Source organism: Salmo trutta, chromosome 15 (genome assembly GCF_901001165.1).
Source record: "Salmo trutta chromosome 15, fSalTru1.1, whole genome shotgun sequence".
NCBI lineage: Eukaryota > Metazoa > Chordata > Actinopteri > Salmoniformes > Salmonidae > Salmo > Salmo trutta.
Window position 1 is genome coordinate 26050439 of NC_042971.1, and position 23174 is coordinate 26073612.

The window sequence follows — 23174 nt, forward strand, 5'->3', positions numbered from 1 at the left end:
TTGCACCTGCAAGATGGCTCAAAGGGTTTTTGCATAAAGTCCTGTGAAGATAGAATACATATTTGATAATCCTAATATGTGACTGCAATTAGGGTTTGAGATTGGGTCCTTGTAACGAAGATGTCATTGCGGCTCCGATGCAACTTCACGCTCCAACTCACCTTGAAACAGGGCTGTCTGGTTGTGCCTCCAAAGCGACAGTGGAGAAACCAATCCACGCCCCAAAGCCTCCTACACTCACCAATGAAAAGAGTGCGGAGGCGGATCTAAAATCTAAATAGTCATGCCTGGTTTCATGTTGGATTTACCATCTGACGTCATCTGCTCTCCTCTCACTGGTGCAGGTGCTCTGTCTCAGCGAGAGAGGATGCGAAGGAGAGCAGGGGAGGGATAAAGCGAAGGGCGCCGGTGAAAAAGTGTGCAGGGCATGATTTAAAGGATATCAACCGCAACAGATTGCGCGTTTATCGACCCGGGGACTCAGTAATGAAAGGTTTATTGAAAGGGGCACTTTGAGATATGATGAGGTTTCTTTCTGGTTGGCAATAGTACTATGATTTGGTATGTGGCCACTTTGATAGCAAGTGTATTCAGCACCCGAGGAACGGCAGCTCAAGGTGAGTTGAAGTGCAATATTTTATACTGCTTCCTGCTGAAGTTTTATTGTGGCTATGTTTACTAGGCTATATGGCTTTCGGATCATTGGTTGTTTGCCTGTCCACAAATGTCTGACAAAAGTAGGCAAAATTGAGTTTATTCAATTCGGTATCCATTGTGTTTGAATTGCTTGCACCTGTTTCAAAGTGTAATGATAAGACGAGCACAAATTAGGAGGAAAAGTAATAAAAATGCATTTTATTATGAAGAATATCCACCCCATGCCCTGTATCTACATTGGCATAAGGGGGTGGATAATAAGAAATTAAGAGCACAAATCCTGATTTACTACTGTATCTAATAATACGGTTTGGGAATGGATTGTCATGCTGCTATAAACTAATTTGAATAACCTTTAGGTAGCTGCAGAGGCGCGTGCAAAACACCATCCTGATTCTCAGTAGTGCTGTTAGCTATATTCGTGACTCGACAATAGCGTTTTGTATGTTTAAAAACGCAACTGAAATTCTTAGTGGTTCTGTAAATGGTTTGTTCGTGTTTTACCTTCAAAAACACTTGTCGTAGAGTTTTCTTTTGACACTTTACTTTCTTGATCGCGAAAGGCAGGCCTACTTATATGTTTGTGCCACCAACTATGGTTATACATAGTGTCTTGCAATACAGGTGCGGTGATAAACATACGTTTTCATCCCAATTTAACTGTCTCATATTATGGATTCAGTTAGCCCGTACTTCCATCTATGTCCACTGGGGGGAGTTTTTTTTTTTTTTACAGCGTCACTGCTGCAACATGGTACAGTATGTTCAAGAATGGTCAAACATGCTCAGATAAGTTTATACTGCATATATCCATTGATAGTTCATTTGGATTGATAATCAAGGGATTGAGTTTACATTGATAATTAGTCTTTGCTGCTATGTGCAGAATAGTTGCGTGTAGCCTACAGTATATACTACAGTAGTAGTACAAAAATTCTTATTTTTCCACATTTTGTTGTGTTACAGCCTGAATATAAAATGGTTTAAATATAGATACATTTTTACAAATGGAAAAAAAAAGGAAAAGCTGAAATGTCTTGAGTAAATAAGTATTCAATCCCTTTGTTATGGCAAGACTAAATAAGTTCAGGAGTAAGAATTTGCTAAACAAGTCACATAAGTTTCATGGACTCACTCTGTGTGCAATAATACTGTTTTTGATTGACAACCTCATCTCTGTACCCCACACATACAATTATCTGTAAGGTCCCTCATTTGAGCAGTGAATTTCAAACATAGATTCAACCACAAAGACCAGGGAGGTTTTCCAATGCCTCAAAAGAAGGGCCCTTATTGGTAGAAGGGTAAAAAAAAAAGCAGACATTGAATAACCCTTTGAGCATGCTGATGTTATTAATTACACTTTGGATGGTGTATCAATACACCCAGTTACTACAAAGATACAGGCGTCCTTCCTAACTCATTTGCCAGAGAGGAAGGAAACCGCTCAAGGATTTCACCATGAGGCCAACGGTGACTTTAAAACAGTTAGAGTGTAATGGCTGTGATAGGAGGTAACTGAGGATGGATCAACAACATTGTAGTTACTCCACAATACTAACCTAATTGACAGAGTGAAAAGAAGGAAGCCTGTACCGAATACAAATATTCCCAAACATGCATCATGTTTGCAACCAGGCACTAAAGTTATACTGCAAAAAATGTGGCAAAGCAATTAACATTTTGTCCTGAATATCAAATAAAATTGTATTTGTCACATGCTCCGAATACATGTGTAGACCTTACAGTGAAATGCTTACTTCCAAGCCCTTAGCCAACAATGCATTTTTAAGAAAAATAAGTGTTACGTAAAAAATAGATAAATTAAAAATAACATAGTTAAAGAGCAGCAGTAAAATAACAGTAGCAAGTCTATATACAGCGGATACCGGTACAGAGTCAATGTGCGGGGGCACAGGTTAGTTGAGGTAATTGAGGTAATATGTACATGTAGGTAGAGTTATTAAAGTGACTATGCATAGATGATAACCAGAGAGTAGCAGCAGCGTTCCGGGGTGGGGGGGCGAGAATGATTAGCTGTTCAGGAGTCTGATGGCTTGGGGGTAGAAGCTGTTCAGAAGCCTTTTTGACCTAGACTTGGCACTCCGGTACCGCTTGCTGTGCGGTAGCAGAGAGAACACTCTATGACTTGGGTGGCTGGAATCTTTGACAATTTCTAGGGCCTTCCTCTGACAACACCTGGTATAGAGGTCCTGGATGGCAGGAACCTTGGCCCCAGTGATGTACTGGGCTGTATGCACTAACCTCTGTTGTGCCTTGCGGTCGGATTCTTCCATACCAGGCAGTGATGCAACCAGTCAGGATGCTCTTGATGGTATAGCTGTAGAACATTTTGAGGATCTGAGGACGCATGCCAAATCTTTTCAGTCTCCTAAGTGTGGATAGGCTTTGTCGTGCCCTTCACAACTGTCTTGGTGTGTTTGTACCATGATAGTTTGTTGGTGATGTGGAGACCAAGGAACTTGAAGCTCTCAACCTGCTCCACTACAGCCCTGTCGATGAGAATGGGGGTTGGCTCGGTCCTCCTTTTCCTGTAGTCCACAATCATCTCCTTTGTCTTGATCACATTGAGGGAGAGGTTGTTATCCTGGCACCACACAGCCAGGTCTCTGACCTCCTCCGCATAGGCTTCCTCATCATTGTCAGTGATTAGACACTGTTATGTCGTTGGCAAACTTAATGATGGTGTTGGAGTTGTACCTGGCTATGCAGTCATGGGTGAACAGGGAGTACATGAGGGGACTGAGCACTCATCCCTGAGGGGCCCCCTTGTATTGAGGATCAGCGTGGCAGATGTGTTGTTACCTACTCTTACCACCTGGGGGCGGGCCATCAGGAAGTCCAGGATCCAGTTGCAGAGGGAGGTGTTTAGTTCCTGGGTCCGTAGCTTAGTGATGAGCTCATCTCATATGTATACACTGTATTTTTTACCATCTATTGCATCTTGTCTATGCCGCTCGGTATTCCATTCCTTTACTTATATTTGTGTGTATTAGGTAGGTGTTGTGGAATTGTTAGATTACTTGTTAGATATTGCTGCATTGTCAGAACTAGAAGCACAAGCATTTCGCTACACTCACAATAATGTCTGCTAACCATGTGTATTTGACCAATAAAATTTGATTTCATTTGAGCTTTGAGGGCACTATGGTGTTGAACACTGAGCTGTAGTCAATGAATAGCGTTCTCACATAGGTGTTCCTTTAGTCTAGGTGGGAAAGGGCAGTGTGAAGTGCAATAGAGATTGCATCATATGTGGATCTCTCGGGGTGGTATTCGAATTGGAGTGGGTCTTGGGTTTCTGGGATAATGGTGTTGATGTGAGCCATGAACATCCTTTCAAAGCACTTCATGGCTACAGAGGTGAGTGCTACGGGTTGGTAGTCATTTAGGCAGGTTACCTTAGTGTTCTTGGGCACAGGAACTATGGTGGTCTGCTTGAAACATGTTGGTATTACAGACTCCGTCAGGGACAGGTTGAAAATGTCAGTGAAGACACTTGCCAGTTGGTCAGCGCATGCTCAGAGTACATGTCCTGGTAATCCATCTGGCCCCGAGGCCTTGTGAATGTTGAACGAGCTGCAACAAACACACACTGGACAGTTTTATCTCAATCTCTTCATTCAAAGACTCAATCATGGACACTCGTACTGACAGTTGTGACTGCTTTGCGTGATGTATTGTTGTCTCTACCTTCTTGCCCTTTGTGCTGTTGTCTGTGCCCAATAATGTTTGTACTATGTTTTGTGCTGCTACCATGTTGTTGTCATGTTCATGTTATCTGCCCGAGGGTGATATCCGACTGGCCCCTCCGTCGCGACGTAACCTGAACGCCCATCTGCGGCCCGCTAATCGTTAGCTGTCTTATCGGCTGCCATCTGAATAGGTCTATCGGACAATTTTCTTGGGCCACTATAACTATTTTGACAATTGGACTGGTCACCCCTACCACACGGAACCCCACTAATCTACAGACGGAAATGCACGAGATGGCTAAAAACAGACCTCCCTCCATCTTCTGCCAGCTTGCTACCTATGGCCCGGCTAGCTGTCTGAATCTCACTGGACCCTTATGATCACTCGGCTAAGCATGTCTCTCCTTAATGTCAATATGCCTTGTCCATTGCTGTTCTGGTTAGTGTTTATTGGCTTATTTCACTGTAGAGCCTCTAGCCCTGCTCATTATACCTTATCCAACCTTTCAGTTCGGGCACCCACACATGCTATAACATCTTCTGGTTTCAATGATGTTTCTAGAGACAACATCTCTCTCATTATCACTCAATGCCTAGGTTTACCTCCACTGTATTCACATCCTACCATACCTTTGTCTGTACATTATACCTTGAAGCTATTTTATCGCCCACCGAAATCTGCTCCTTTTACTCTCTATTCCGGAGGTCATAGATGACCAATTCTCATAGCTTTTAGCCGTATCCTTATCCTACTCCTCCTTTGTTCCGCTGGTGATGTAGAGGTGAATCCAGGCCCTGCAGTGCCTAGTTCCACTCCCATTCCCCAGGCACTCTCATTTGTTGACTTCTGTAACCGTAAAAGCCTTGGTTTCATGCATGTTAACATTAGAAGCCTCCTCCCTAAATTTGTTTTATTCACTGCTTTAGCCTGTTGAGGCCAGGGGGCAGGATCTTATCCCGGTATTGGGATTCATTGTCATGTGACCATGGCGGGGAATTCAAAACTGCAAGAGTAATCATTTCAAATAATCAAATAATCAACTATTTTCCTCCATTTGAAAGATATATCTCCTAAATCTAACCACGCTGTCCGATTTTCAGAGGCTTTACGGAGAATGCATAAAGTTAGGTTATGTGAGGAGAGTACATTGACAATAGCTGCGTGTAATGTTTAGCCAATTCAAAGAAGGGCATCAACAGACAGAAAACTAGCTAGAATTATGCACTTACCTTTGACAATCTGCATCAGATGACACTCGTAGGACATTATGTTAGACAATACATGCATTTTTAGTTCCATCAAGTTCATATTTATATCCAAAAACAGCATTTACAGTCGCGGTGAAATTCAGAATTTTTTTCGGCTCGAATGCTCCCAGTGAATCCAGCATTACAAATCACGGAATTACTATTCGAAAACATTGGTAAATTATAATATTGTCATTCAAAGAATAATATATTATCATCTCGTAATTGCTACCGAATGGCCAGATCTCAAAATAACTTTACTGGGAAATCACATTTTGCTATAAACTGGGTACTATGCTAACAACATAAGCTAAGCTATAAGCTAAGCTAAGCTAAACCGTTAGCATTAGCATCATCTAATATCGATAATAACATTCTAAATATCCCCTTACCTTTGATTATCTCCATCAGAAGGCGCTGCCAGCGATCCCAGGTCCAGAACAAATGTGGCTTCTTTTGACAAAGTTCATAATTTATGTCCAAATAGTTAGCGTTCAGTAGGCTCCCACAAAATGAGGTGGGCAGTGTAAAGTCACGCCGAAAAGCTAAAAAAAACCTAGTAAATAATCTATTTATGTTTGTTTAACCTGTTGAGGATCTTATCCCGATCTTATCCCGGTATTGGGATTCATTGTCATGTGACCATGGCGGGGAATTCAAAACTGCAAGAGTAATCATTTCAAAAAATCAAATAATCAACTATTTTCCTCCATTTGAAAGATATATCTCCTAAATCTAACCACGCTGTCCGATTTTCAGAGGCATTACGGAGAATGCATAAAGTTAGGTTATGTGAGGAGAGTACATTGACAATAGCTGCGTGTAATGTTTAGCCAATTCAAAGAAGGGCATCAACAGACAGAAAACTAGCTAGAATTATGCACTTACCTTTGACAATCTGCATCAGATGACACTCATAGGACATTATGTTATACAATACATGCATTTTTAGTTCCATCAAGTTCATATTTATATCCAAAAACAGCATTTACAGTCGCGGTGAAATTCAGAATTTTTTTCGGCTCGAATGCACCCAGTGAATCCAGCATTACAAATCACGGAATTACTATTCGAAAACATTGGTAAATTATAATATTGTCATTCAAAGAATAATATATTATCATCTCGTAATTGCTACCGAAGGGCCAGATCTCAAAATAACTTTACTGGGAAATCACATTTTGTATAAACTGGGTACTATGCTAACAACAATAAGCTATATGCTAAGCTAAGCTAAGCTATACCGTTAGCATTAGCATCATCTAATATCGATAATAACATTCTAAATATCCCCTTACCTTTGATTATCTCCATCAGAAGGCGCTGCCAGAGATCCCAGGTCCAGAACAAATGTGGTTTCTTTTGACAAAGTTCATAATTTATGTCCAAATAGTTAGCGTTCAGTAGGCTCCCACAAAATGAGGTGGGCAGTGTAAAGTCACGTCGAAAAACTAAAGAAAACCTAGTAAATAATCTATTTACGTTTGTTTAAACATGTCAAACGTTGTTTAGCACTAATCTTTTGTTCCATTTTTAACGTGAAACATCAGTAAACATCAGTAATATTTTCACACAACCTATCAAGTGTCTAGAATAAACGATAATGACAAAGGCACTCTTCTCAGATTCATGCGCAGGCGCAAAAAATGAAGTGATGACGTGTCAACTTGTAAGCTTTCTAATTCGGTGTGTATTTATCACAGATGCTTCAAACAACTTTCTAAAGATCGTTGACATCTAGTGGAAGCAGTAGGAGTTGCGAACTGAATCCTTTCTCACTGTGGTATCTTTAAAACAATGACACTAAATAGTACAGCCACAAAATTCTCATTTTTTTTAATCTATTTTTCTCAGGTTTCTGCCTGCAATATGAGTTTTGTTATACTTACAGACACCATTCAAACTGTTTTAGAAAATTCAGAGTGTTTTCTATCCGAATGTGTTAATAATATGCATATCCTAGCTTCTGAGTTGGTGTAGGAGGCAGTTAAAAATGGGCACATATTTTTTTCAAAATTCTCAATACTGCCCCCGTGGCCCGTAGAGGTTAAACATGTCAAACGTTGTTTAGCATTAATCTTTTGGTCCATTTTTAACGTGAAACATCAGTAAACATCAGTAATATTTTCACACAACCTATCAAGTGTCTAGAATAAACGATTATGACAAAGACACTCTTCTCAGATTCATGCGCAGGCGCAAAAAATGAAGTGATGACGTGTCAACTTGTAAGCTTTCTAATTCGGTCTGTATTCATCACAGATGCTTCAAACAACTTTCTAAAGATCGTTGACATCTAGTGGAAGCAGTAGGAGTTGCGAACTGAATCCTTTCTCACTGTGGTATCTGTAAAACAATGACACTAAATAGTACAGTCACAAAATTCTCATTTTTTTAAATCTATTTTTCACAGGTTTTTGCCTGCAATATGAGTTTTGTTATACTTACAGACACCATTCAAACTGTTTTAGAAAATTCAGAGTGTTTTCTATCCGAATGTGTTAATAATATGCATATCCTAGCTTCTGAGTTGGTGTAGGAGGCAGTTAAAAATGGGCACATATTTTTTTCAAAATTCTCAATACTGCCCCCGTGGCCCGTAGAGGTTAACACACTCTGCCAACTCGGCTGTCCTAGCCGTGTCTGAATCCTTGCTTAGGAAGTCCACAAAAACTCTGAAATCTTCATCCCTAACTATAACATTTTCAGACAAGATAGAACGGCCAAAGGGGGTGGTGTAGCCTGCAGAGTTCTGTCCTATTATCCAGGTCTGTACCCAAACAATTTGAACTTCTACTTTTAAAAATCCATCTCTCTAAAAACAAGTCTCTCACCGTTGCCGCCTGCTATAGACCACCCTCTGCCCCCAGCTGTGCTCTTGACACCATATGTGAACTGATTGCCCCCCATCTATCTTCAGAGCTCGTGCTGCTAGGTGACCTAAACTGGGACATGCTTAACTTCTATGGGCTATGTGGGACACAGCCAGTGAAATATCAAAACAACAAAATGTCATAATTCAGATTTCTCAAACATACAACTATTTTACACCATTTTAAAGATACACTTCTCCTTATTCCAACCACATTTTGAAATCAGACAAAGGCTTTACGGCGAAAGCATAAAGTTAGATTATGTTAGGACAGTGCCAACACAAGAAAAACCACACAGTCATTTTCCAAGCAGGAGAGGGGTCACAAAAAAACAGAAATACAGCTAAAATGATGCACTAACCTTTGACGATCTTCATCAGATGACACTCCTAGGACATCATGTTACACAATACATGTATGTTTTCTTCGATAAAGTTCATATTTATATCCAAAAACCCCATTTTACTTTGGCGCGTGATGTTCAGAAAATATTTTGCCTCCAAAACTCCCGGTGAATCAGCACAACAATTTACAAAAAATACTCATCATAAACGTTGATAAAATATTAAACTGTTATTCAAAGAATTCTAGATAAACATCTCCTTAACCTCTCTAGGGGAGGTGGGATGAAAGGGAAGAATTGTGACGGTACGTACTACGAAGAGTTCCCATCAGGTGGCTCACCCAACCCCACAGTGAGGACAGACCTAAAACAGAGGGAATAATATTTAGTTTTAAATAGCATTTCATCCACAAGACATTTCATTTAATCTGTTGCTCAGATGAAGATACTCAAATGTTGATGAATGATGAGATATGCAGGCGGAATAATGCAATAGGGTTCAAGGTTCAACCTCCAGGCATGACGACGTACCAGTGAGTGTGCAGAAGAGATGGATGGGCCATCTTATCAGAGCTGGGAGCATGCATGTTTTGTTCAATCAAGTTCATATTTATATAAAAAAACAGCTTTTTACATTAGCATGTGACGTTCAGAACTAGCATACCCACCGCAAACTTCCGGTGAATTTACTAAATTACTCATGATAAACGTTCACAAAATACATAACAATTATTTTAAGAATTATAGATACAGAACTCCTTTATGCAATCGCGGTGTCAGATTTTAAAATAGCTTTTCGGCGAAAGCACATTTTGCAATATTCTGAGTACATAGCCCAGCCATCACGGCTAGCTATTTTGACACCCACCAAGTTTGGGACAACCTAAACTCATAATTACTATTAGAAAAATTGGATTACCTTTGCTGTTCTTCGTCAGAATGCACTCCCAGGACTTCTACTTCAACAACAAATGCTGTTTTGGTTCCAAATAATCCATAGTTATATTCAAATAGCTCCGTTTTGTTTGTGCGTTCAGGTCACTATCCGAAGGGTGACGTGGGAGCGCATTTCGTGACAAAAAAACAAATTGTCAGACAGGGCACTTCCTGTATGGAATCTTCTCAGGTTTTGGCCTGCCATATTAGTTCTGTTATACTCACAGACACCATTCAAACAGTTTTAGAAACTTCAGAGTGTTTTCTATCCACATCTACTAATAAAATGCATATTCTAGTTTCTGGGCAGGAGTAGTAACCAGATTAAATCGGGTAAGTTTTTTTTATCCGGCCGTGAAAATACTGCCCCCTATCCCAAACAGGTTAATGGAACCGCTGTGACAGATTTCAAAAAAGCTTCACGGGAAAGCACACTTTGCAATAATCTGAGTACGGCGCTCATAAAAATACATCAGGCAATACAGATACCCGCCATTTTGGAGTCATCTAAAATCATAAATAGCATTATAAATATTCACTTACCTTTGATGATCTTCATCAGAAGGCACTTCCAGGTATCCCAGGTACACAATAAATGTTGTTTTGTTCGATAAAGTCCATAATTTATGTCCAAATACCTCCTTGTTGTTTGCGCGTTCAGTAAGCTACTCCAAATGTAGGAAGTGCGCTGAAAATTTCACGACGAGAAGTAAAAAAAAAAGTAATATTTACGTTCGTAGAAACATGTCAAACGTTGTATAGCATCAATCTTTAGGGCCTTTTTAACATAAAACTTCAATAATATTCCAACCGGGCGATTCCAATATCTTGAAAAACGTTATGGAACACAGCTACCTCATCACGTAAATGCGCGCCAATGAACTCATGTCATTTTCTGAGTCACCAACTTCCCGGCCTTCTTGTTCGCTCTCTGTTCACTGAAAATGCCTGAAACAAGGTTCTAAAGACTGTTGACATCTAGTGGAAGCCTTACGAAGTGCAAAATGAACCCTAAGTCACTGTGTGTTAGATAGGCAATGACTTGAAAAGACTACAAGCATCAGATTTCCCACTTCCTGGTTGGATTTTTCTCAGGTTTTTGCCTGCCATATGAGTTCTGTTATACTCACATACATCATTCAAACAGTTTTAGAAACTTCAGAGTGTTTTCTATCCAAATCTACTAATAATATGCAAATATTTGACTCTGGGCCCGAGTATTAGGCCGTTTACTCTGGGCACGCTTTTCATCCGAAATCGAAAATACTGCCCCCTATACCTTAAAAAGTTAACACCCCAGCCATTCTACAATCTAAGCTTGATGCCCTCAATCTCACACAAATTATCAATGAACCAATCAAGGTACCACCCCAAAGCTGTAAACACGAGCACCCTCATAGATATCATCCTAACAAACTTGCCCTCTAAATACAACTCTGCTGTTTTCAACCAAGATCTCAGCGATCACTGCCTCATTGCCTGCATCTGTAATGGGTCAGCGGTCAAACAACCTCCACTCATCACTGTCAAACGCTCCCGGAAACATTTCAGCGAGCAAGCCTTTCTAATCGACCTGGCCCAGGTATCCTGGAAGGATATTGACCTCATCCTGTCATTAGAGGATGCCTGGTTATTTAAAAAAATGCCTTCCTCACCATCTTAAATAAGCATGCCCCTTTCAAGAAATTTAGAACCAGGAACAGATATAGCCCTTGTTTCTCTCCAGACCTGACTGCCCTTAACCAACACAAAAACATCCTGTGGCGTTCGGCATTAGCATCGAACAGCCCCCGTGATATGCAACTTTTCAGGGAAGTTAGGAACCAATAAACACAGGCAGTTAGAAAAGCCAAGGCTAGCTTTTTCAAACAAAAATGTCCTTCCTGCAACACAAACTCAAAAAAGTTCTGTGACACTGTAAAGTCCATGGAGAATAAGAACACCTCCTCCCAGTTGCCCACTGCACTGAGGATGGGAAACTCTGTCACCTCCGATAAATCCACTATAAGTGAGAATTTCAATAAGCATTTTTCTACGGCTGGCCATGCTTTCCACCTGGCTACCCCTACCGCGGTCAACAGCACTGCACCCCCCCACAGCTACTCACCCAAGCCTTCCCCATTTCTCCTTCTCCCAAATCCAGTCAGCTGATGTTCTGAAAGAGCTGCAAAATCTGGACCCCTACAAATCAGCCGGGCTAGACAATCTGGACCCTTGCAACCCCTATTACTAGCCTGTTCAACCTCTCTTTCGTGTCGTCTGAGATTCCAAAAGATTGGAAAGCAGCTGCTGTCATCCCCCTCTTCAAAGGAGGAGACACTCTTGACCCAAACTGCTACAGACCTATATCTATCCTACCCTGCCTTTCTAAGGTCTTCGAAAGCCAAGTCAACAAACAGATTACCGACCATTTTGAATCCCACCGCACCTTCTCCGCTATGCAATCTGGTTTCAGAGCTGGTCATGGGTGCACCTCAGCCACGCTCAAGGTCCTAAACGATATTGTAACCCCCATCGATAGGAGACAATACTGTGCTGCCATATTCATTGGCCTGGCCAAGGCTTTCAACTCTGTCAATCACCACATCCTCATCGGCAGACTCCATAGCCTTGGTTTCTCAAATGATTTCCTTGCCTGGTTCACCAACTACTTCTCTGATAGAGTTCAATGTGTCAAATCGGATGGCCTGTTGTCCGGGCCTCTGGTAGTCTCTATGGGGGTGCCACAGGGTTCAATTCTTGGGCCAACTCTTTTCTCTGTGTACATCAATGATGTCGCTCTTGCTGCTGGTGATTCTCTGATCCACCTCTACGCAGACGACACCATTCTGTATACTTCTGGCCTTTCTTTGGACACTGTGTTATCAACCCTCCAGACGAGATTCAATGCCATACAACTCTCCTTCCGTGGCCTCCAACTGTTCTTAAATACAAGTAAAACTAAATGCATGCTCTTCAACCGATCGCTGCATGCACCTGCCCACCCGTCCAGCATCACTACTCTGGACAGTTCTGACTTAGAATATGTGGACAACTACAAATACCTAGGTGTCTGGTTAGACTGTAAGCTCTACTTCCAGACTCACATCAAACATCTCCAATCCAAAGTTAAATCTAGAATTGGCTTCCTATATCGCAACAAAGCATCCTTCACTCATGCTGCCAAACATAGCCTCGTAAAACTGACCATCCTACCGATCCTCGACTTCGGCGATGTAATTTACAAAATAGCCTCCAATACCCTACACAATAAACTGGATGCAGTCTATCACAGTGCCATCTGTTTTGTCACCAAAGCCCCATATACTACCCACCACTGCGACCTGTACGCTCTCGTTGGCTGGCCCTCGCTTCATACTCGTCGCCAAACCCACTGGCTCCAGGTCATCTACAAGACTCTGCTAGGTAAAGTCCCCCCTTATCTCCGCTCACTGGTTACCATAGCAGCACCCACCTGTAGCACACGCTCCAGCAGTTATATCTCTGGTCACCGCCAATGCCAATTCCTCCATTGGCCGTCTCTCCTTCCAGTTCTCTGCTGCCAATGACTGGAACGAACTACAAAAATCTCTGAAACTGGAAACACTTATCTCCCTCACAAGCTTTAAGCACCAGCTGTCAGAGCAGCTCACAGATCACTGCACCTGTACATAGCCAATCTATAATTTAGCCCAAACAACTACCTCTTCCCCTACTGTATTTATTTATTTATTTATTTATTTATTTTTCTCCTTTGCACCCCATTATTTCTATTTCTACTTTGCACTTTCTTCCACTACAAATCTACCATTACAGTGTTTTACTTGCTATATTGTATTTACTTTGCCACCATGGCCTTTTTTGCCTTTACCTCCCTTATCTCACCTCATTTGCTCACATTGTATATAGACTTATTTTTCTACTGTATTATTGACTGTATGTTTGTTTTACTCCATGTGTAACTCTGTGTTGTTGTATGTGTCAAACTGCTTTGCTTTATCTTGGCCAGGTCGCAATTGTAAATGAGAACTTGTTCTCAACTTGCCTACCTGGTTAAATAAAGGTAAAAACTGTTTATATTTTTAGCTGTTTAAAGGTCTTACTCACTCGGCTACGGAGAGCGTGATCACACAGTCATCCAGAACAGCTGATGCTCTCATGCACGCTTCAGTGTTGCTTGTGTCAAAGCGAGCTTAGAAGTAATTTAGCTCGTCTGGAAGGCTCGTGTCACTGGGCAGCTCGCGGCTGTGCTTCCCTTTGTAGTCTGTAATAGTTTGCAAGCCCTGCCACGTCCGACGAGCGTCGGAGCCGGTGTAGTACGATTCGATCTTGTATTGATGCTTTGCCTGTTTCATGGTTCGTCGGAGGGCATAGTGGTATTTCTTATAAGCGTCCCGCTCCTTGAAAGCGGCAGCGCTACCCTTTAGCTCAGTGCAGATGTTGCCTATAACCCATGGCTTCTGGTTGGGGTATGTACGTACAGTCATTGTGGGGATGACGTCATCGATGCACTTATTGATGAAGCCAGTGACTGATGTGGTGTACTCCTCAATGCCATCGGAAGAATCCCGGAACATATTCCAGTCTGTGCTAGCAAAACAGTCCTGTATCTTAGCATCTGCTTCATCTGACCACTTTGTTATTGACAGAGTCACTGGTGCTTCCTGCTTTAGTTTTTGCTTGTAAGCAGGAATCAGGAGTATAGAATTATGGTCAAATTTGCCAAGTGGAGGGTGAGGGAGAGCTTTGTACGCATCTCTGTGTGTGGAGTATAGGTGGTCCACAGTTTTTTCCCTCTGGTTGCACATTTAACATGCTGGTGGAAATTAGGTAAAACAGTTTCCCTGCATTAAAGTCCCCGGCCACTAGGAGCGCCACCTCTGGGTGAGCGTTTTCCTGTTTGCTTATGGCCTTATACAGCTCATTGAGTGCAGACTTAGTGCCAGCATTGGTTTGTGTTGGTAAATGGACAGCTTCGAAAAATGTAGATGTAAACTCTCTTGGTAAATAGTGTGGTCTACAGCTTATCATGAGATACCCTACCTCAGGCGAGCAAGAGCTCGAGACTTTCTTAATATTAGATTTAGTGCACCAGTTGTTGTATACAAATATACACAGACCGCCACCCCTTGTCTTACCGGAGGCAGCTGTTCTATCTTGCCGATGCAGCATAAAACCTGGCAGCTGTATTTTATCCATGTCGTCGTTCAGTCACGACTCCGTGAAACAAGATATTACAATTTAATGTCCGGTTGGTAGGATATTCGTGATCGTAGCTCGTCTATTTTGTTATCCAATGATTGTATGTTGGCTAATAAGACTGATGGTATATGCAGATCACCCACTCGCTGTCGGATCCTTACAAGACACCCCGACATCCGTCCCCGATATCTCCGTCTCTTTCTCCTGCGAATGACGGGGATGTTGGCTTTGTCAGGTGTCTGTAATAAATCCTTCGCTTCCGACTCGTTAAAGAAAAATTCTTCGTCCAGTACGAGGTGTGTAATCACTATCCTGATATCCAGAAGCTCTTTTTGGTCGTAAGAGATGGTGACAGAAACACACACATTAGCGCAATTGGTTAAGAATCCATAAAATGGCAGCCATCTCTTCCGGCGCCATTCAATCAATACACTTCAATATGAAGTGTATTGGATTTGCCCCAAACATAACAACACATTACTGAGTACCATTCTCCATATTTTCAAGCGTAGTGTAGGCTGCATCATGTTATGGGTAGGCTTGTAATCGTTAGGGACTGGTTAGTTTTTCAGGATAAAAAAGAAACAGAATGGAGCTAAGCATAGGCAAAATCCTAAAGGAAAACCTGGTTTGGCTGTTTAGCAATGATCAACAGCCAATTTGACAGAGCTTGAAGAATTTAAAAAAGAATAATGTGCAAATATTGTACAATCCAGGTGTTCCAAAGCTCTTAGAGACTTACCCAGATAGACTCACAGCTGTAATTGATGCCAAAGGTGATTCTAACATGTATTGACTCAGGGGTGTGAATGCTTATGTAAATGAGATATTTCTGTATTTTAAATACATTTGCTAACATTTCTAAAAACATGTTTTCACTTCGTCAGTATGGGGTATTGTGTGTAAATGTATGAGAAACAACATATATTTAACCAATTTAGAATTCAGGCTGTAACACACCAAAATGTGCAATACGTCAAGGGGTATGAATACTTTCCAAAGGCACTGCATATCCTCCTCAAAGTATGTAGTCCCATTCAGCCAGGAGGGCAGCAGACTGTTGTTATTGCCAAGGAGACGAGGACAGTACACTGAGTGATGCTGTGATGCTGGTGTCATATGCCTCTGGGCGACTGAGAACTGACTGTCACCTTGCTCTGCCGCTCATGTGCTCCTCTGCATATGTTCCCTATCTCCGACGTTATGGATGGACATCACAGAGCTCTAGAGCCCATATACACACACCCACAGAAACTGCGCTATACTCTGTCCTCCTGCCTGAATGCTGCTGTCTCAAGCTGTCAGCTGGCAAACGCCTCGACTCTGGCCAGCGATAACCCTGGACACGAGCCAGAGTGCTCTCTGTTCTTGTCTCGGTCTCTCTCTCTCTCTCTGCCCTCCGTCTTCCCTCTCTCCCCATCTTAACTCTCATCTTCTGTTTTTGTCTGCTTCTCTTTCTGTGTGTGCATCCTTTTTCTACCCTCCGTCTCTCCCCGACCTTTGGTCTCAGGTCCTTTCTCTAATGTCTTGCTCACCACACAAACTCAACACCCCCACCACCATTTAAATTGGCTCTTAGCAATATGGGATAGCAGAGTGGGGGTGCATGGGAGCATGGAGAGCGACGTTAATGGAGGCCTGGAGGGGTGCGCGGCAACCGTCTGCTCCCATCCACACTCCACTTGTTACACCCCCCCTCCCCCGGGAATAGTGCGTCTTTAAACATGATATGAGCATATGCCCACTAACAGGAAGGCGCTCTCCCCCTGTTAAACTGATTATGACTAAGCTGTGCGTTAAATGCCACTCTGGTGCCTGACCGTAATGCACATGGCACGGGTACAGAGCGGGCAGGTTGTGTTGGGGCAAGGGGTGGGTTTTAACATCATTGCCCCCCAGGATAGTTTGTCAGGACTGTGTGTGTGTCTGTGCGTGTGGGCGTGTGTGCATGTATATGCGAGTGCATGAGTAGGCTATAAGTTTTGTGTGTGTGGATCGTGGAGGGAAAATAATGAAAACAACAAGGAAAATATTTAGTTAAAGGCATAGAGATTTCAGTAATACTTTTTCTGCCTCAAAACATTTTGGTGGTATACATATTACAAAAGAGCAGGTTGGCGACTGTTGATGACCACACAGAAACCTGCAGAGTAGTTACTAACTAACCACAGATAGGAATGCTGAGACAGCCAATTCAAAGCAATCGATTTCATTGTCAAGGTTCCAAGTATTTGTGGTGTGTGTGTGAGAGAGAGTATGAATTTGTGTTTGGATGTGTGTGTGTGTGTGTGTGTGTGTGTGTGTGTGTGTGCGCACATTTAGTGCATTCTAAATAAAGATGAACACTGCTGACTGGTCTTAATCATAATATTTTTGGTGTGGGTCACTTTGTCAGTGGTCCACATACACACAACAAATCACATAACATACATTGTATTTCATACTACTGTATTTTTTTGTATAATTAACTAATATGTATATAGTCCAGCAGTATAGCTTCTTCCCCATTAGTATATGGCAGCACAGCTCCTCACTTTGTAATATGTTGGATGGGCTAGGTTATCTTATCTGGCCCCAATTCCATTTCTATGCTCTCAGCACTTCAAAGATGGCTTCCTGTCTGCAATGTACTTCCTACAGAATGCTCTCTCTAGCCCTCGCCCTCAGACTGGTATCATTGCCAGGAGTGTGTGTGTGCATGTCAGAGAGTGAGGATCCTTACTGGATATGAGGGTGGGAAATTGGGATGAGGAAAAGTGTCTCAGAAGTGTCCCTGTTCCCTCAGATAAAGTATTCCTCTAATACCTTCCTTCAACTGCCCTGGTTTTGAGGTCGCACTTAACAGTAGCTCTCAAAGAGTGAGATCTTGGCCAGTATTTGAACCTGCATAGGTTTATAGGTTATTCAAACCTTTTATTAGTCATTTTTGCATGTGGTTCTTTATTATGCTATCTAATGGATGTCTTTTCTAGTAGTTAACCAGTACGCTGTTAGAAAAAAAGGTGCAATCTAGAACCTAAAAGGGTTCTTCTGTTGTCCCCATAGGATAACCCTTTTTTGGCTCCAGGTTGAACCTTTCCACAGTGTTCTACATGGACCCAAAAAGGGTTCTACCTGGAACCAAAAATGGTGCTCCTATGGGGACAGCCGAATGATAAAGAAGTCAGTTATGGAGATACGTGGGTCACTGCTAATTAAGATATTCTTGAAATTGTTCTTAAATAAAATGCATTAAGTAAGACATAAAGCTTTAGTTTTAATCTTTCCTCTGCTTCATGGTGTGCTCGTTGGCATGGTAATCTTCTCGCCCTGGGGGAAATGGCACGCTCCATAAGTCACCAACCTTCATACGTCAATCAGCTGGTATTTGGACTAGGAAGGATTGACTCAGGGGTCCATCTTTCACCAGGGCTCTGATGCGAGAGAACGCTGGTGAAAGATGCTCCAGATATACATGGATGGAGGCCTTGTGGAACGTCTTCAATTATGCATTCTACTCCACAAAGCTTTACTTTAGAAGTAAGGTCAGTGTGTTACTATTTCAGTCTTGTCAACACTGAAAAATACCCAGTTCATGTTGGCAACATAGTAAATGGCTGTTTTATTCATGTTGCAGGAGTTGATACCACCCCCTTTTTCCTGTCTGTTTCCTCTCTCCATGTCTGCTAAGATGTCTAACAATTTTGAAGTAGAAAATTGCTAATTGATCGATCTAGTACCCAGTGGGGATTTTTATGTATATCTTGGCGGGGCAAACTCCCCCAATTTGTTTTAGATGCAGGCCAGCAAAGCCACAACACTAAACAATACATGAATTGCACTATAATATAACAGTGACAAACGGTGCCCACAAACTGTTAGAGCCTATATAAAGCTGTCCCAACAGCAGTCCCAACACCTTACCACTGCTACACCTGGTTATCAGCGGAGCCTTGTCTGGCAGCGAAACAGTTAATTCAGCCTCATTTACAGCTCTAGAAAGAGGCCAGAGTTCCCGACTTGGAATTCAGAGTTGGATGACTGTTCAAAATGTATTTTCCCAGTCGGAGCTCGTTTTTTCATAGTTCCCAGTTGTCTTGAACTCAATGAAGTCTGAGTTTCCAGTTCTTTTGAAAGCGGCAGAAATCATGCTGGATTGACAGCATGGCCAATGTTGAATGTTTATCCTTTAAGCTTGGAAAAGAGACCCTTAAACCCAGACTTGGACCACACACCCACTCCACTGAATAGCAGGCTAGTGATTGCTTTGCAATGCTTGTAGTTAAATCAAATCAAATTGTATTTGTCACATACGCCAAAAACAACAGACCTTACAGTAGACCTTATAATGAAATGCTTACTTACAAGCCCTTAACCAACCATGCTTTAAGAAGTAAAGAGGTTTTTTAAATAAGTGTTAATTAAAAAATGTAAAATAAAAGTAACAAATAATTAAACAGCAGCAGTAAAATAACAAGCGAGGGTATATAGGCAACAACACGTCTGCCACGCTGATCCTCAACACTGGGTCCCTCAGGGGTGTGTACTTAGTCCCCTCTTGTACTCCCTGTTCACCCACGACTCTGTGGCCAAACACGACTCCAACACCATCATTAAGTTTGCTGATGACACAACGGTGGTAGACCTGATCACCAACAACGATGAGACAGCCTATAGGGAGGAGGTCAGAGAACTGGCAGTGTGGTGCCAGGACAACAACCTCTCCCTCAATGTAAGCAAGACTAAGGAGCTGATCGTGGACTACAGGAAAAGGCGGGCCGAACAGGCCCCCATTAACATCGACGGGGCTGTAGTGGAGCAGGTTGAGAGCTTCAAATTCCTTGCTGTCCACATGATCAACGAACTATCATGGTCCAAACACACCAAGACAGTCGTGAAGCGGGCACGACAAAACCTATTCCCCCTCAGGAGACTGAATAGATTTGGCATGGTCCCCAGATCCTCAAAAAGTTCTACAGCTGCATCATTGAGAGCATCCTGACAGGTTGCATCACCGCCTGGTATAGAAACTGCTCGGCATCTGACCATAAAGCACTACAGAGGGTAGTGCGTACGGCCCAGTACATCACTGGGGCCAAACTTCCTGCCATCCAGGACCTATATAATAGGCGGTGTCAGAGGAAAGCCCATACAATTGTCAGACACTCCAGTCACCCGGGTCATAGACGGTTTTCTCTGCTACCGCACAGCAAGCAGTACCGGAGCGCCAAGTCTAGCACCAAAAGGCTCCTACCCCCAGGAGCAGCTTCTACCCCCAAGCCATAAGACTGCTGGCCCACCCCCCTCCATTTGTTTTGTACACCGCTATTTATTATCTATGCATAGTCACTTCACCCCTACATACATGTACAAATTACCTCAACTAACCTGTACCCCTGCACGCTGACCCTGTATATAGCCTTGTTATTGTGTTTTTAATACTTTTTTCTATTCTTTTTTTCTTTTATTTGGTCAAATTTTCCTAACTCTTCTTGAACTGCACTGTTGGTTAAGGGCTTGTAAGTAAGCATTTCACGGTATCGTCTACACTTGTTGTGTTCAACGCATGTGACAAAGTTTGATTTGATATACAGGGGGTACCGGTACAGAGTCATTGTAGGCACTATGGTGTTGAACGCTGAGCTGTTGTCAATGAATAGCATTCTCACATAGGTGTTCCTTTTGTCCAGGTGGGAAAGGGCAGAGTGGAGTGCAATACAGATTGCATCATCTGTGGATCTGTTGGGGCGGTATGTAAATTGGTGTGGGTTGAGGGTTTCTGTGATAATGGTGTTGATGTGAGTCATGACCAGCCTTTCAAAGCACTTAATGGCTACAGACGTGAGTGCTACGGGTCTGTAGTCATTTAGGCAGGTTACCTTAGTGTTCTTGGGCACAGGGACTATGGCGGTCTGCTTGAAACATGTTGGTATTACAGACTCCGTCAGGGACAGGCTGAAAATGTCAGTGAAGACACTTGCCAGTGGCGGTTCTAGCTTGTATGGCCAATGGACCCGCCAAAAAAAGCTCCATTCTGTACTACCTGTTATTTTTATTCCGACATTCGGAACAACACAAATAAATAATCTTAACATTTAAAACTATAGAAAAATATATAGAAAAATAAGAATCAGAAATTTCAAAAAGGAAGTAACAAAGACAAATGGAAACAAATTGTAGTATATAAATACAATTAAAAGATAATGGAATTATTACAATATTACCCTATTGCTAACAAAAAACACAAATAAAACCAAATTGCACAAATCCTATATCACACAAACATACAAATAGAATAACACACTTATAAAGAAGAGAACCTGATTATTACACTATTGCACTTCAAACAAGAAACACACAAACTAAATTGTACAACTTATTGCATTACTAATTGCATTAGTTCTGTACAAAGTCACAGAACTATTTGATAGATTCCCCTGCTCCCCCTACCTTGGGCTTCCAGTTGGGGAGACCTGAGGTCAACCTACCCACGCCCCCCTCTCCATCTTGTCCTTCTGAGTGAGATACCTTCCCAGGCAGTAGCCTGTCCAGCTCACAAACTACAATCAGGTCGCCCACTCCGACAAGGTTAGTTGACACACAGTCTAACACGGTGACATGATATCATTGATGTGACGTGCAAATGAGCGATTAGAAAACTGATTGCGCAAATGTCACCATTCCGAATCGTTTCTTTTATTTTTTGTGTGGGTGCCCCATGCCACCCCTGGCAAGCTGCCGCCCCGGGCGGCTGCCCATGTCGCCTATGCCTAAATCCGCCACTGCTCGGAGTACACGTTCTGGTAATCCGTCTGGCCCTGCGGCCTTGTGAATGTTGACCTGTTTAAAGGTCTTACTCACATAGGCTACGGAAAGCGTGATCACACAGTCGTCCGGAACAGCTGGCGCTCTCATGCATGTTTCAGTGTTACTTGCCTTGAAGCGGGCTTAAAGTAATTTAGCTCATCTGGTAAGTTTGTGTCACTGGGCAGCTCATGGTTGTGCTTCCCTTTTGTAGTCTAATAGTTTGCAAACCCTGCCACAACCAACGAACGTCGGAGCCGGTGTAGTACGATTCGATCTTAGTCATGTGTTGATGCTTTGCTTGTTTGATGGTTCGTCTGAGGGCATAGCGGGATTTCTTATAAGTTTCCGGGTTAGTCCCACTCTTTGAAAAAGGCAGCTCTACCCTTTAGCTCAATGCGGATGTTGCCTGTAATCAATGGCTTCTGGTTGGGGTGTGTACGTACGGTCACTGTGGGGACGATGTCACAGATGCACTTATTGATGAAGCCAGTGACTGATGTGGTGTACTCCTCAATGCCATCGGAAGAATCCTGGAACATATTCCAGTCTGTGCTAGCAAAACAGTCCTGTAGCTTAGCATCTGCTTCATCTGACCACTTTCTTATTGACCGAGTTACTGATGCTTCCTGCTTTACTTTTTGCCTGTAAGCCGCCTCTGTATGAGCGTTTTCCTGTTTGCTTATGCCGTATACAGCTCATTGAGTGCGGTCTTAGTGCCAGCATCGGTCTGCAGTGGTATATAGACAGCTACGGAAAATATAGATGTAAACGCTCTTGGTAAATAGTGTGGTCTACAGCTTATCATGAGATACTCTACCTCAGGCAAATATGCATAGGCCACCGCCCCTTGTCTTATCAGAGGCCGCTGTTCTATCCTGCAGAAAAAGCATAAAACCCGCCAGCTGTATGTTAATCATGTCATCGTTCAGTTACGACTCGGTGAAGCATAAGATATTACCGTTTTTAATGTCCAATTGGTAGAATATATGTGCTCGTAGTTAGTCTGTTTTATTATCGATTGATTGTACGTTGGCTAATAGGACCGATGGTAAAGGTAGATTACCCTGAGGGCCTTGACAGGTGTCTGGACTAAATCCTTCCCATCTGACTCATTGAAGAAGAATACCTTCAGTGCGGGACGTGTAATCACTGTCCTGATATCAAGAAGCTCTTTTCGGGTAATAAGACACGGTGGCAGAAACATTATGTACAAAATAAGTTACAAATAACGCAAGAAAACATGCACAATTGGTTATGGGATCGTAAAACAACGGCCATCTTCTTTGGCGCCACTGATTCCTTCCAAACCACTCATTGTTGAATTTGCGATTTCCAACTTGTTGTGTAATGTCCAATGGGCGATGTGCTCCGATACCTTTTTATCTATAATTTTTATTCATATGAAAAGGTTTTGCCAGTAGATTGTTGACTTGA

General features: G+C 42.4%; 1 protein-coding gene across 6 annotated transcripts in view; it reads left to right on the plus strand.

Annotated features, from left to right (window-relative positions):
* The first annotated feature begins 333 nt into the window (after positions 1 to 333).
* The window catches only part of igsf9bb (immunoglobulin superfamily, member 9Bb), a 186446-nt gene continuing 163605 nt past the window's right edge, over positions 334 to 23174 (plus strand). For all 6 annotated transcript variants that reach the window (XM_029690794.1, XM_029690796.1, XM_029690795.1 and 3 more), the window contains exon 1: positions 334 to 617. In XM_029690794.1, coding sequence (XP_029546654.1) covers positions 554 to 617 — 64 coding nt within the window. In that variant the 5' untranslated portion in view covers positions 334 to 553. The remainder of the gene's footprint in view (positions 618 to 23174) is intronic.